We start from the raw sequence: 14,250 nt of genomic DNA on the forward strand, positions 1-14,250 counted from the left end.
CGCGCCCCTTTGTGACACCGCCCCCTCGGCCCGGGTTCGGGGCCCGGCCGGGCCCCGGACCACTCCGCGCACCTTGATGCGACTGAGGACCCCACTGTTCTCCAGAGTCTGCACCAGCAGGTCCCGCAGCTCCGTGTCCTCCTCCGCGGCCACCGCGGTCGCCGTCGCCGCCATCTTGCTTCTCCAAGACAACCGCCCAAACGGCGCCAACGGCCCAACGGCCGCGGCCGAGTTCACCGGCGGGGGGGCGGGGCGACGTGACGCGAGAGCGATAACCTCACGTCGCGGAGCGGCGCGGCCTGGGGGCGGGGCCTAAGGCCGGCGGACAGCCGTTTCGGGGCGTGGTCTGGTGCCGCGGGGCGTGGCCTCGGGCGTGCGGATGGGAGACCCTGAGGGGCGTGGCCGAGGGCGTGGCCGCGGGCGTGTGGAAAGGGCGGTCCGGAGGGCGAGGCCTGGGGCTGCGGGGCGGGGCCTCGGGCGAGCGCATGGTGAGGGCCGGGAGGCGGGGTCTGGCGTCGCGGGGCGGGGCCTCGGGCGTGCAAACAGGAAGTCCCGGAGGGGCGGGAGCTCGGGCCGCGGGGCGGGGTGGCTGGGGTGCGGACAGGGGGCCGTGGAGCGGTGAACTCGGGTTCTATCCCAGAGCAACGAGGTCGTGCACTCGGGGATGTGTGCGGCGCTTCTTGACAGTGTATTTGTTTTCATTTACTTAAAAAATTTTGAAGCTACTTTTTAAAAAATCAGAAATCAGAACCGTTCCGTCCAGACCAAAGAGGGCACGATCAAATGCGATTCCCGAATCTGGTGCTGGGAGGTGAGAGGGGCAACTGGGGGGGGGGGGGTGGCTGCAGGAGGAATTCCGGGGGCGATTTTGGTTATTAGGAGATACGGGTACTAGGAGATAGATTTTTTTTTTAATTTTTCAGGTGTTCTCTGTATTGTGGTCATGTAAAGGATGTTATTCTTAGGAGGTACATGCTGAAGCACTTAGGAGAAAAGGTCATGCCGTTTGCAACTGGCTTTCCAATGATGCAGCCACACAAGGAGAGAGAGAGAGAAAGCACATGTCTATGGGTGGAGGGTGTATAATGTTCACTATTCTATGTTACTATTCTTGATTCTGTTCTGTGCGTTTGAATAGTTTTGCAATGAAGTGTTGGGGAAGGAGACAGAATCCAAAGCTACTAGCAAGCAATGGGACATAGACTGTGGCATACGTGGGAATGGTGAAGCAGCTTGTGAGAAAGAAATGGAGATTCTAGAACTCCACCTCAGGGATCGTCATACCATACGGTAGGTGTTAAGAATCTTGCGTTTCACAAGTAGCCTGGTGAGTCTAAGGCAAGCTGTCTGCAGATTATATTTTGAGATGCAAATAGTATAAATTAAAAGTTGAGGTTTATGCCTATCCCAACTCTATTTCCCACCGATATCATCTGTTAAAATCAGTGTGTATTTTTCCAGGCAGTTTTAATGCATACCTAGATATGTTACATATACACATGCACTTTTTCCCTTTCTGTAATCTGGATCCTGTACATACTGTTTTTTTTTAATTGCATTTTTATTGAGATATATTCGCATAACATGCTGTAAATACTATTTTTTAATTTACTATTTTTACCTGATAAGTTCTGATCATCTTAGAATGTCTGCACCTATAGATTCTATTTTTTGTAATTAAGCTACAGTTTGCATTGACTTTTTTTGCTACAGAAGTAATGCATACTAGTGGTCTAAAATCCAAACCAAAGGGAAAAATATTAAAAGAAAAGTAAAAATCTCCCCTGTCCCTTCCTATTCACCCATCCAAAGACCTAGTACTATATGCTAGATCCCATTACAATGAACAGTTTCTGGTTTAAGTTCTTCGAGTTCTTTTTGTTATAACTTTAAATACTATCCATATACTTCCATTTCTTGATTCATCAGCTGTAAATAGCACCTTTCAAAAGAATGAAAATGTATTGCCTCATTTTTCCTCCTTTCAACTCCTGGTTTTTAAAAATTGTATTACTTTTAGTTCTACTGGTAGATGCTTTTCTGACTTTATATTGTTTACCTAAACATTTATTTATAAAGTTTAGGCATTCTCTATCGGCTCTCTTTTGTGCAGGGGGTGGAGGGCAGGAATATGTTCTAGGTGTAAATATCCAGTTAAATTTAAAACTGCTTGATAGCACATCCTTTAATAGCTTCCTCCCTTTCTCTCCTCACTTCCCCATTCCCCTGCTGGTGTTTCCGGGGGTCACTTCCCAAGTAAACTACTTGCACTCAAATCTGCTCCCCAGCCCGGTGGCAACGAGGCCCCCATTGGTGGTGGAAGTGGGTGGTGAAAACCCCTAGCGTAGGCGGCAGTTTTACTATTACAAAACAAAAAAACTCACCTGTTGGGAATTGAGATGAGACACAGGTGGAAGTGGATGCACTGATTTATGTGACATCTTTAGCATTTGAGAGGTGGGAGGCTGATTTTAAGGACTGTGTAGTTAGTTTGTTTATGAGATCAAAGTACAGAAGAAAATGACAGGCTCAAGTCAGCCAGCTGATCAACTGAGGATGTGATATGAAAGCCATTTTTGTGATTCAGAAACACCCATGATGTCACATTGGTATTTTGAAATCGGCTATGGTAGGCATATGGAACTTGGCAAACACTGAAAATCCGTGTTCTAAAATTCCTTTTTGCAGAGAGCCAGTTTTTAAATATTTGCCAGCACATCACTGTACGCACTAGGTTTCCTGAATTAATTCTCAGTCTCTAGACCTTTCCAAGCCTGTTTTCTCAGCTGTGAAATATAAAGCATCTCACTGTTTTTGTGTTATAAAAGGAGATAATACACTTTGTTGGAAGCACACCTATTTCTTGAGATCAGGAAAGGATTTATTAAGAAGATACCTTTTTAGATTGGCAGTAAGGAAGAGAAAAATTAAGTTGGATTAATGGGAGAGAAGGAAGGCTGTTGCAAACATAAGGGGTATGAGTAAAAGAAAAGAGACCAGAACGGATGGGTCACGTTGGCAAACACAGACTTGAATCTGATCAAAAGTAGAGCACATGACAGAAAATGGTTACCAATAGATTTGGAAAATAGGATAAAACCCAAAGAATACGTAGACTTTAAACCAGGGGAAGCCAAGGTGAGAAAAATGTCCTAACCAAGAGACAAACCATGTCAGAAGGCTCAAAAATGGATCCATGAAGAAATGAAAACTAAGTTAGTGCCATTAACAAAAAAATCAAAATCAGGAGGAGCTGGGTTCGATGCAAAAGATGACACATTCATTGGGAAAATGAAAAATGTGAGGTGTCAGCTGACTAGGGTTCAATATCCAAAAGGGTTTGCAATCCCTTTAATCAAGGCTTTAACTTGAATATGCACAATGTTCTAGGACTTAAATTAGGTGATGAAGAGACAGACAAACCCAGCTCCAGCAGTCAGGGAGCTCGTGGTTGCAGGCACTCAGGCTCTTCCATCAGAACTTGAGGATTCAGGATGAGGTTCTTGGGGAGGGAGGGTAAAGGAAGGGGCAGCGAAGAACGGACAAGGGATGGTTCACAAGGAAGGCGGCACCTCATGCGAGACACAGACACCTATTATACAGGAGGACTCCTGACGATTGAGGAAGAGAGGGGCTTTCCAGGCAGAAGTAAGGATAAATGATAATGCATAGGCCAAGAAGCTTGAGGAGGTGTGCTCTGGGCAAGGCCTGGGAAGTGGTATGGGGATCGGAGATGGGAAACCAGCCTGATCATGCTGATCATGAAGGGCTTTATCTACCAATATAATTAATTTGAATTTTTATCTGAAGCTACTAAATCCTGGGTTAAAAATAATTGTAAAAAGCAATATGGCATTAACCCATTTGGATTTTAGAAAGAACACTCCAGAAGCTAAGGATGGATTGATTGGACATAGCAACCCTAAGGCAAAGAAATTATTCCAATGACCCAGGTAAAAATTAAGACAGCCCAAACTAAGGTTGCAGAGGTAGAGATGGAGAGAAGATGATGGACTTGAGAGAGACGGATATGTCACAGTAACCAACCCTCTCAGTAAGTAGCTTCTGATATGAACAAATTCAGAATGATAGAGGAAATGCCTTCAGACTTTCCACTTGTGTATTCTTGGAATGATGCCACTGTTTCTTTATTATTAAAAATTGAAATTGGCCTTTGAGTCATGGAGTCATGACCTTCTTTAGTCTGTGCTCATTCATATTAAAGATTTCTCACTTGTGGTCAGTCGGCCCATTCTTGAAGGGATCTGAATAGTTGAGACAGAGATGGAGAATGAATAAGGGTCTTGATGGCCTGTTTCCATAAATGTTTTATAGATTGGGCAAAAAACAGTAACATGCTGGGAAAAGAGAGGAACTCTGCCTTTTCCCCAATAGAATAGACATCATACCTTATTGAAATTACTTAGTTCATTATTACAAGGATTTCCTGAGACTTGATTTTGTGTTGTGATAAAAGCATGGACTTTTGAGACCTTTGCACAGTAGTTTTGAACCTGTAGTTTTGAACTACACACTGATTACATCCGCATTATAAGTTATTTACCTCTCTGTTCTTCCGCTTTCCCAATTCTAAAATGGAAATGAAAATCTGTGTGTGTGAGCATGCGTGTGTGTGAATAAGTGTAGGCAGAAAGATTGCTAGGTAGTATTTAATGACTGAAACATAGAAAGCATGATACAAATATTAACTATGATACATTGTTTCACATATAGTCTCATTTAATTTTCCTCATGATGCTCTGAGCTAGCTGATTTTTTTTTCATTAGCCCCGTTTTACGGATGAGACAACTAATGCTCGGGAAAGCTCAGTGATTTGCCCAGAGTCACAAAGCTAGCAGCTGAGATTGAACACCCAGGGTCTGTTTGGTTCCCAAACTCAGTCCCTTTCCATTATATTTTGCTTCCTTCCAATATTTCTAGAAAGTGATTAATTCAGATAGAGCCAGAGAGACTAGAGAAGAAGGAACTGAATGACAGAGGTGTGGAACACAAGACTCAGGGAGGTAAGGGAAGGTTTCCACCTTCCCAAAGAGAGATGCCAAGCCAAAGCCGGCTTGAATGACACAGAGCCAGCAGAGAGCAGTGTGCACCAAGAAAACCAGCCTCTGCTGCTTGTTTCCAGCTTCTGCTCAGACAAAAGATGGGACATGAAATAGAGCAGGCCGTGAATGCTGTCAGTCCAGGGACTCTCCACTCAATTGATGCCTTTTAATCAGATGTTCCCAAAAGCTGAAAACAACATGAAATGTTTTTCATCTACTTTACAACCACTCTGGGGTTTTGCATTGTATGCATTAGTTTTACACTGACTTGCCCTTTTTATATATTTAATTATCTTGTTGCTAAGTGAATTGCTATGTGTAAATGATTGGGACAAAAGCCTTAGCTACAGAACCATAGCAATATATGGTACAGTTAAACCTTGGAAATGCAGTTTTGCTTTATTTGTTTATTTATTTACTTATTTTGCTTTACACTGACTAGAACGCTATAAATTTGATTATCTTGTTGCTAAAGTGCATTGTTATGCATAATTGATTGGTCCAAAAGCCATAGCTGTGGTACCATAGCAATATGTGGTACATTTAAACCTCAGAAATGCAAATTCTCAGTATTTTAAAAGCTTTGTACTGCTCATAATTGAGTAACTGGATTTTTAAAAAAATTACCTTGAATTGCTTTTAACCCACTATTTTAACACATTATTTTAACCTACTACTTAAATATCTTTGCCATTCAAGTGTGGAATTTGGCCAATATTTCAAGGCTGAGATAATAATTAGAACCATTAGATACCAATTCCATTTTTGTACTTTTTTAATTGCTATAACATATATATATATAACCTAAAATTTGCCATTTGAACCGTTTTTAGCCAAGTCTATTTTGATTCCAAAGTGGACGTGAATTTGTTCTTTAAAACTTGCATGAAATAGACAATTAGACTGATGTCACAGCCCGTGAGGGCTTTGCCAGTCCAGAGGCTAAGAAGACACTGGACATTTTCTGATACATGAGCCTTTATTCAGGACTTGCTTACAGGGTGGGAAGTCAGTGTAGAGAACGTAACGGCTCTTTCTTGCCGGGCAGGTGCAGCATTTGGCAGGCAAGCAAACCCTGCAATTCAAGAGCCAACGAGCCAGTTATCAGGGTGTTCTAGTTTGCTAATGCTGCCGGAATGCAAAACACTGGGAACGGATTGGCTTTTATAAAAGGGGGTTTATATTGTTACACAGTTAGTCTTAAAGCCATAAAGTGTCCAAGGTAACACATCAGCAATCGGGTACCTTCACTGGAGGATGGTCAATGGTGTCCGGAAAACCTCTGTTAGCTGGGAAGGCACGTGGCTGGTGTCTGCTCCAAAGTTCTGATTTCAAAATGGCTTTCTCCCAGGACATTCCTCTCTAGGTTTTCGTTCCTCAAAAATGTCACTCTTAGTTGCTCTTGGGGCATTTTTCCTCTCTTAGCTTCTCTGGAGCACAAGTCTGCTTTCAACGGCCGTCTTCAAAATGTCTGTCTCAGCTCCTGTGCGTTCTTTAAAGTGTCCCTCTTGGCTGTAGCAAGCTCTTTCCTTCTGTCTGAGCTTATATAATGCTTCAGTAAACTAATCAAGGCCCACACTGAATGGGCAGGGTCACACCTCCATGGAAAGTATCCAATGAAGGATCTCGCCCACGGTTGAGTGATCACATCTCCATGGAAACATCCAATCAAAAGTCTCCAACCCAATCAACACCAATACATTTCCTGCCCACACAAGACTGCATCAAAAGATAATGTCTTAAACCAGCACACAGGGTTTAAGATAGACATTTCTAGGGGCGGGAGAGTATAAGCCCAGGAACAGGGTCTTGTGACATGGGGAAAAGGGGTTGGTACAGGAAGGAGAGCAGGATCATAGGATGGGGTTTTGTAGATAGCCATAACAGTGATAACATTTTAGGGAGTCAGGAAGCAGGTAAACTAGATTAACATTGGATGGCTGGAGGTCTGGGGACCATAGATGAATGCTTATTCAAATCTTGGTGTAAGACTTTGCATTTACATCTTGCTCCTTTGTAAGACCACGAGTTTCCCACCTCCTGCCTACTTCCAATTTTAAAGTTACATTTTAAGGTTAATTTATAGTTTCCTGCTTTACTGGTTTACAAAGATGATAGGTTAAACATTAGCTACCAGGTCACACAGACTGCTATATGCCAAGTTCTGCAGGTCTGTTTTGTTTAGGCCAGAGGCTCCTACAGCTGATTTAATTTTTGAAATCTAAAAAATACACATTAAAACACACACGTTCACACATCAGGAAGATTAGACTACGCCCATGAAAAAAATCCTTAGTCTTTTAAAATTTCTTTCATGTATATGTATATATGTACATATAGCAATCTCGTGTTTTTGCTTTTGATTTTTCTATACCACTGACTCTAGAGAGGAGAGATTTTGTGCCCCAGGAGCCATTTGGTAGTGTCTGGAGATGTATTTTGGTTGTCACAATGGCAGGTGCTTGGGGTGGGGGGAGATGCTACTGCTGCCCAGTGGATAGAAGCCAGGGATACTGTTAAACATCCTGCAATGCCCAGGAATTATCAGATCTAAAATGTCCGCAGTGAAAAAGTTGAGGAATTCTGCCCCAGAGCTATGTAAGTGCAAGTTATCAACTTTGTGGCCCACTTTTAGGAAGTTTTTTGGTCTAGTTTAAGTATTTTTTGCCTCCTAGAACATCTCCTCTTTCTCAACCAGTCAAATGATTGCCAGCTTCTTCTTAGCAGCTCTGAAGTCAGAACCCAAAGAAACTTTGCAACTCGACCGCCAAAAAGAGAACAAAATAAGGATTTAGTTTTAAATGGAATAACTTATGTGTAACAAATTTATTTTTAAAATAAATTACTTAAATATTTTTGAAATATTCACACATTGATTTTAGCATAAGAAATTTTTAAATCTTTTAGAAAAGGCCCCTGCAAGGTATCCCGAGAGCTTTGGAACAAGAGGCAATGACCTGTGTTCTGTGTGGTTTTGATTGAGTTTTTTGTGTGTCTTGAATTTAATAACACGGGCATGTTATGTATTGGTGTTTTAAAAAAAAATATTTTGAATTAATTTCAAACTTACAGAAGAGTGACAAAATAGTATACAGAACTATATACTCAAATTTATTAATTGCTAGTATTTTGCCACATTAGCTATATCATTGTCAATCCATCCATTTGTGTAACCATCTGTTTATCCATCTTCCTATCCATCTATCTGTCCATCCCTTCATCCATCCATCTATCCATCCATCTATCTATCTATGTATCTATCTATCTATCTAATTTAGTTAGCTAGCTAACTAGCTAACTTTCCTGAACCATTTGACTGTAAGTTGCAGACTTTTACCCCTAAATACTTCACTGTTTATTTCCTAAGAACAAGAACATTTTCTTACATGGCCATGGTACAATGATCAAAATTAGAAGATTGAATATTGTTATAATACCATTATCAATAAGCAGTGTGCTTGTAAACTGGCCAGTCAGGGGGTACTCCTGATTTGAACCATCTGCCAATTTCCATGGGAAATGGCTCATCATGGTTTACCAGCCTCAAAATTCTTGAATAAGCACATCCACAATCATCACCTATTAAGATTTTTCATTACTATGGTTCTGTAGCAAAAGATCCATTCAAAATGCCAGGTGGAGCAATGAATTTTAATGTGCAAAAAGCTCATTGATATAGTTTTAGATTCCACATTGCAGCTAACCTTTTAGAAATCTTAGAATTTTAGTCTAGTATGTAAAAGTCTATTAACATATTTCTCCCCTTTCCAACTACGTATCTGTGTGGGGTCAGAATTTCTTTATAAACGTTAACCAAACAACATATCACAACAGACTGAATGTAAAAGCAAATATGAGAATCCAACTTTCTTCCAATACACCAGACATTAAAAAGATTTGCAAAAATGTAAAATGATGCCACTCTTCCCATTAGATGGTTTTTGTTTTGGAAAGTATTGTAATTTTAAATAAAACCATATTACTTATATTAATATTTTATGGGTTTATTGCTATTTTACATTAATTAAGGAATATTTTTAATGTTCTCAGATTTAATTTCTAATAAGGTTAATATCATTAAATTTAACTCATATAAGCAGAGGGTCTTTAGGGTCCTCAACAATTTCTGAGTATAAGGGATTCCAAGACTGAAAGGTGTGAGAACCATTGCTGAAGAGAATAAACCAGTCCTTGGGTGGGCTTGTAAGAATGTTCCAGAATGACACTGGAAGCACATACAGTCATCCTTTTGAGTTATTTCCAAGTTCTGGGTAAAATTTCATACCAACACTTTTCTAGAATTCCTGTGGAATAGAGGAAAGATACGCAGGTAAGAACTTGGGATCCTTGAGCTGTCCTCACTCATCTCCTGGTTGACTGTGTCTCCTTCAACACAGATTGAATGTCCTAAGACCCCACTTTCCTCTTTTGTAAAATAGGCATAAAGACCTGCTTTGTCTATCTGCAGGGTTGTCAGAAAATGAAACAAGATAAAGGAAAATGCTTTCTAATCCAGAAATCACCATAAATATATAAGATTTGGGGTTTTGTTTGTTTTAAGCATGTATCAGGGGATATCTATGGACAGATGGCTTTTGGCTGAGTGGATGAAGGGTGACTAAAACAATAAATTGGCAAATTGTCCATTAAATGCCTGCCCTATTCATAACACGGTTGTAGCATGCAAGAAACATAAGATACAGCTCTGTCCTGAGACGTTTATAATCTTGTTGAAGAGAATGATACATCAATATATGAGAATATCTTTCCAGTGGCTTTAGGCTACAAGAAAAAATAGAGTTTTAATAAAGAACTTTAGGGTTTAGGTGAAGGGAGTCAGGTTTCCTGAAAAAGATGAAATGGGCTGTGTCTTGATTTGCTAAAGCTGCTGAAATGCAATATACCAGAAATGGGTTGGCTTTTACAATGGGGATTTATTCGTGTATAAATTTACAGTTCTAAGTCCATGAAAATGTCCAATGAAGGCATCAACAGAACGATATCGTCTCTGAAGAAAGGCCACTGTCATCCGAGTTTCCTCTGTCAGATAGCAAGGCACATGGCCAGATTCTGTGTTCCTTCACTCCTGGGTTTTGTTGCTTTCAGCTCTTAGTTCCGATGACCTCCTCCCTGAGCTTCTGTGGATCCTCTCTTAGCATCCCCTGGGGCTTCCCTCTCTCTAAATTCTCTCTCAGCCTTTTCTGTCTTTTATCCTTCCAAAAGGACTTCAGTAAAATGATTAAGACCTATCTGAAATGGGCTGGGTCACATCTCAATTGAAATGACCAAACCAAAAGTTCCCACCCCCAATAGATCTGCACCCACAGGAATGGATTAAAAGAACATGGCTTTTAACATGGTGTTTGAAGAATGGAGAGTATTTGAAGGGCAGGAGGAACAGGTCTTCCCAGCATGTTAAAAGGAAATGCTAGAACCTCATGAAGGGTGAAAGGTAAATTGGAAACACGCATGTTCGCTAGCAGTCTGAGCTCACCTGCCAGGCCTGCCTTTGAGCTCTGGTGCGTTTGTAGGCTCCAGTCCTGCTTGTCTTGCAGGAAGCAGACTTCACTTCCCAGCATCCACTTTTGACTCTTTTTCTTCTGCCACAAATGTCAGATGTGTGTACACAGTTAATATTAATGATGAGCCAAATGACTACCCTACCCACTATCCCCATGCATAAGCAGACTTATTAGGATAATAAGGAAAACCAAATTATAATGGAGTCTTTTTTACTTAAGCTAGTGAAGAAAAGTTATGAATCATCATCTTAACCTGGTCCAGGTAAACCATGTTCTTTAATTAGCCTCCCAGGCCAAAACCACTCCCTAGATAAAGGCTAAACTACTTTAATGACTAGCTATATTTGAAGAAGGAACAAGATATCATTTAGACTAAATAGAATCCCCTTTGCAATCTGTGTCCAAATGAATGCTTGAAAGGTATTAAAGGGCAACTCAAAGATATATCAAAATAAGAGAACAAAATAACAAAAGCAGGAACAAAATAAGCCCTGTCATCCTAAGTTTGAATTATAAATTTCAGTGTGAACTCATGATATATTTACTTTAAAACAACAACAACAACAAAATTAAATGTATTTAGCTCTGTTCACAGAAAGGGCCTAGAAACAGTGACCAACCCAGGAGAAGTAAGCACCCCTTGTACAAAGTCTATGGTTTCTAAAGACAAATTTTCCCTACAGGGAACAAGGACTCCTTTTAGCAAAATAAAGCAGAAGTAGCAATATCTGTATTAACTGATGTGGAATTGGAAGCTAAAAGCATTATGATACAAAAAGGGACCATTTTTATGATAAAAGGTATATTTTATAAAGAAAATCTGAAGCTGTAATACCAAACAACCTAGAAGCAAAAAAAAAGAAAAGAAAAAAAGGAAGAAATAATACAAGACTTCAGCAAGGATACTCACAGTGGTGCTGTGTATTTCCTATTTTATCAAATCAGGAATCTACTTGTCTCTTTATGATGTTAAAATTCAGCAGTGGGTTCAGGTGTTGTCAGATTGATCCATCCATTATAAATCAATCTCTCTCTCTCTCTCTCTCTCTGTCTTCCACTAATGATATTAGCTTCCATTGATGGTCATTTCCCAACACCATTATTTCATTTCAGGTTCAAAATGGTAATATTGTAATTCTATTATTCCTTCTTCATTCATTTGCTGGAATTCTACAAAGGAGAACTTCTCCTCATCAATTATTTGATTAACCCAAGGTGTACTTCATGTAGAAAAGGAAGAATAAATGAGTGGTGCTTGCTCTTTATTTACAAGTTTCAGAATAATGAGCTGGTTCCCTAGCATTCTCTAAAGGTGATCAACAAGAATTTATTTTATCATTTTAACATATTTGATGTGTTTTAATCCGTTGCATTTATCATTATCTTTGATGTTCAAATGTCATTTTGATAGTGGAAGCCTCTTCAAATCAGCTCCTGAGTCCTTTTGACATGAACTCAGTATCTTTTACAGCTTCCTTGCTTTCTGATATGATAATATGTTCCAGGCTTGTATAGTACATTTCCTTCTCCAGTCCTGGGACCAGCCATTTCTCCAAGGAACTCTCGTTCCTTTTAGTGGAAATTTGTATTTAGAGACCATAGTTCTGGAGCTAGGATTGCATACTGCTACTGGGCCAGTCATTGTTTCTAGGCCTTTTTGAGAGATACAGCTAGCTAATGAGAGTTTTTGTTTTGTTTTTGTTTAAAAAATTTGATTTAAAATTCAAATTTAGAATGAAAGAACTTTTACTTAATTTTTAATGCATTTCTTAATTTCTTTCATTTTATTTTTATACTGTCTTTCTCTTATACTTAAAATAGCCTGAATGGCATCAATATAGCTACCTATTAGCTTTATTTATTTTATTTATTTAGTTTTGCAAGAACAATACTATGTAATTACTAACCAAATAGAAACTGAAAATAGTTTAAGATTTCTTTGCAGTTCTTTTTACTTTAGGATATATACCACCAGATGTATAATCAAGTTACTGTGTTTTAAAATTCCTTGAAATAATTCTTCTCTATTCAATTTACTAAACCACACAATACATAGCTGCATGTATTTCTCTCACTATGATTTTAATTATTGGGGTTCTCTTTTTAAAATTTTAATTTTGTTTTATCGTTATAAGAAACAGATCGTTCCAAAGACAAATCTATGAAACAATTACATTCAGAGAAATCTAGCTTCTGTGTGTATCCCTGTTGTTTGATCCTTGTATTGATAACTATTTGTTCCGGTTACTAAGGCTGTGTAACAAATTACCCCAAAACTTAGTGATCTGTACCAACCATCTATTATACTATTGTTCTGGTTTGCTAATGCTGCCAAATGCAAAACACCAGAGATGGATTGGCTTTTATAAAAGGGGGTTTATTTGGTTACACAGTTACAGTCTTAAGGCCATAAAGTGTCCAAGGTAATGCATCAGCAATCGGGTACCTTCACTGGAGGATGGCCAATGGTGTCCTGAAAACCTCTGTTAGCTGGGAAGGCATGTGGCTGGTGTCTGCTCCAGAGTTCTGTTTTCAAAATGGCTTTCTCCCAGGATTTTCCTCTCCAGGCTGCAGCTCCTCAAAAATGTCACTCTTAGTTGCTCTTGGGGCATTTGTCCTCTCTTAGCTTCTCTGGAGCAAGAGTCTGCTTTCAACAGCCATCTTCAAACTGTCTCTCATCTGCAGCTCCTCTCTCAGCTCCTGTCATTTTTCAAAGTGTCCCTCTTGGCTGTGGCAAGCTCGCTCCTTCTGTCTGAGCTTATATAGGGCTCCAGTAAACCAATCAAGACCCACGCTGAATGGGCGAGGCCACACCTCCATGAAAATTATCCAACCAGAGTCATCACCCACAGTTGGGTGGGGCGCATCTCCATGGAAACACTCAAAGAATTATAATCTAATCAACACTGAAATGTCTGCCCGCACAAGATTACATCAAAGATAATGGCATTTTGGGGGACGTAATATATTCAAACCGGAACTATACTCACAAATTTTGTAGGTCATGAATTCAAGGAATCAAGGTCTGGGGAATCATCTGAAGGTGCTCTGTGCTGGCTGTCAGCTGGGGTCTGCTTTTCCTCTGCACGCAGGCCATTTCTGTGTCTCTTTGTATGGATGAGCATGATGTGCTTCCTCATCATGACTTTTGGCTGGTTTCCCCAGAGTGAACATCCTAAGAAGAATGAAAGGCAGATGGAAGCTGTATCACCCAGAAGCCATACAACATTACTTCTGTTACATTCTGTTTGTTGAAGCAACCACAGAATCCACCCAAGTTCAAGGGGAGAGGAATAGTCTCCATAGGTTGATGGAGCAATGGCAAAATTCCGGAAGAGCAAGTGAAACTGGAAAAATTGCCAGGACTCTTTTGGGAAACACAGTGTGCTACAAACTTTTAATTAGGTTTTGATGTATCCTTCCATTTTTTAAAAAAAGTGTAAACAAACATATTAGAGACACTGTTCTGCACCTTGCTTTTCTGATTTTTCTGAAATCACCATATAGTTCTCTATTTCACTTCCTCAATCCTTTTTACAGCTGTGGATGTACCCTATGTAGATGGACCAAGCTTTTTCAACCAGTACTCTAGAAATGGGTGTTTGGGCTGTCAGCTGAGGCCCCCATCTGACAGCCAGTGTTTTGCTATTACATAAACACAGAG

General features: G+C 40.1%; 2 protein-coding genes across 4 annotated transcripts in view; one reads left to right on the forward strand and one right to left on the reverse strand.

The window, feature by feature from the left end:
• The window catches only part of CEP43 (centrosomal protein 43), a 65,512-nt gene extending 65,260 nt beyond the window's left edge, over positions 1-252 (reverse strand). For all 3 annotated transcript variants that reach the window (XM_037817743.1, XM_037817742.1, XM_037817744.1), the window contains exon 1: positions 73-252. In XM_037817743.1, coding sequence (XP_037673671.1) covers positions 73-174 — 102 coding nt within the window. In that variant the 5' untranslated portion in view covers positions 175-252. The remainder of the gene's footprint in view (positions 1-72) is intronic.
• A 376-nt stretch (positions 253-628) lies between these two features.
• Positions 629-14,250, forward strand: part of RNASET2 (ribonuclease T2) — a 54,971-nt gene continuing 41,349 nt past the window's right edge. Inside the window, exons 1-2 of the mRNA XM_037817660.1 lie at positions 629-811; positions 1,139-1,290. The gene's annotated coding sequence lies outside the window, so the exon portion shown is untranslated. The remainder of the gene's footprint in view (positions 812-1,138; positions 1,291-14,250) is intronic.

The sequence above is a fragment of the Choloepus didactylus genome, chromosome 24 (assembly GCF_015220235.1).
Source record: "Choloepus didactylus isolate mChoDid1 chromosome 24, mChoDid1.pri, whole genome shotgun sequence".
NCBI classification, from domain to species: domain Eukaryota; kingdom Metazoa; phylum Chordata; class Mammalia; order Pilosa; family Megalonychidae; genus Choloepus; species Choloepus didactylus.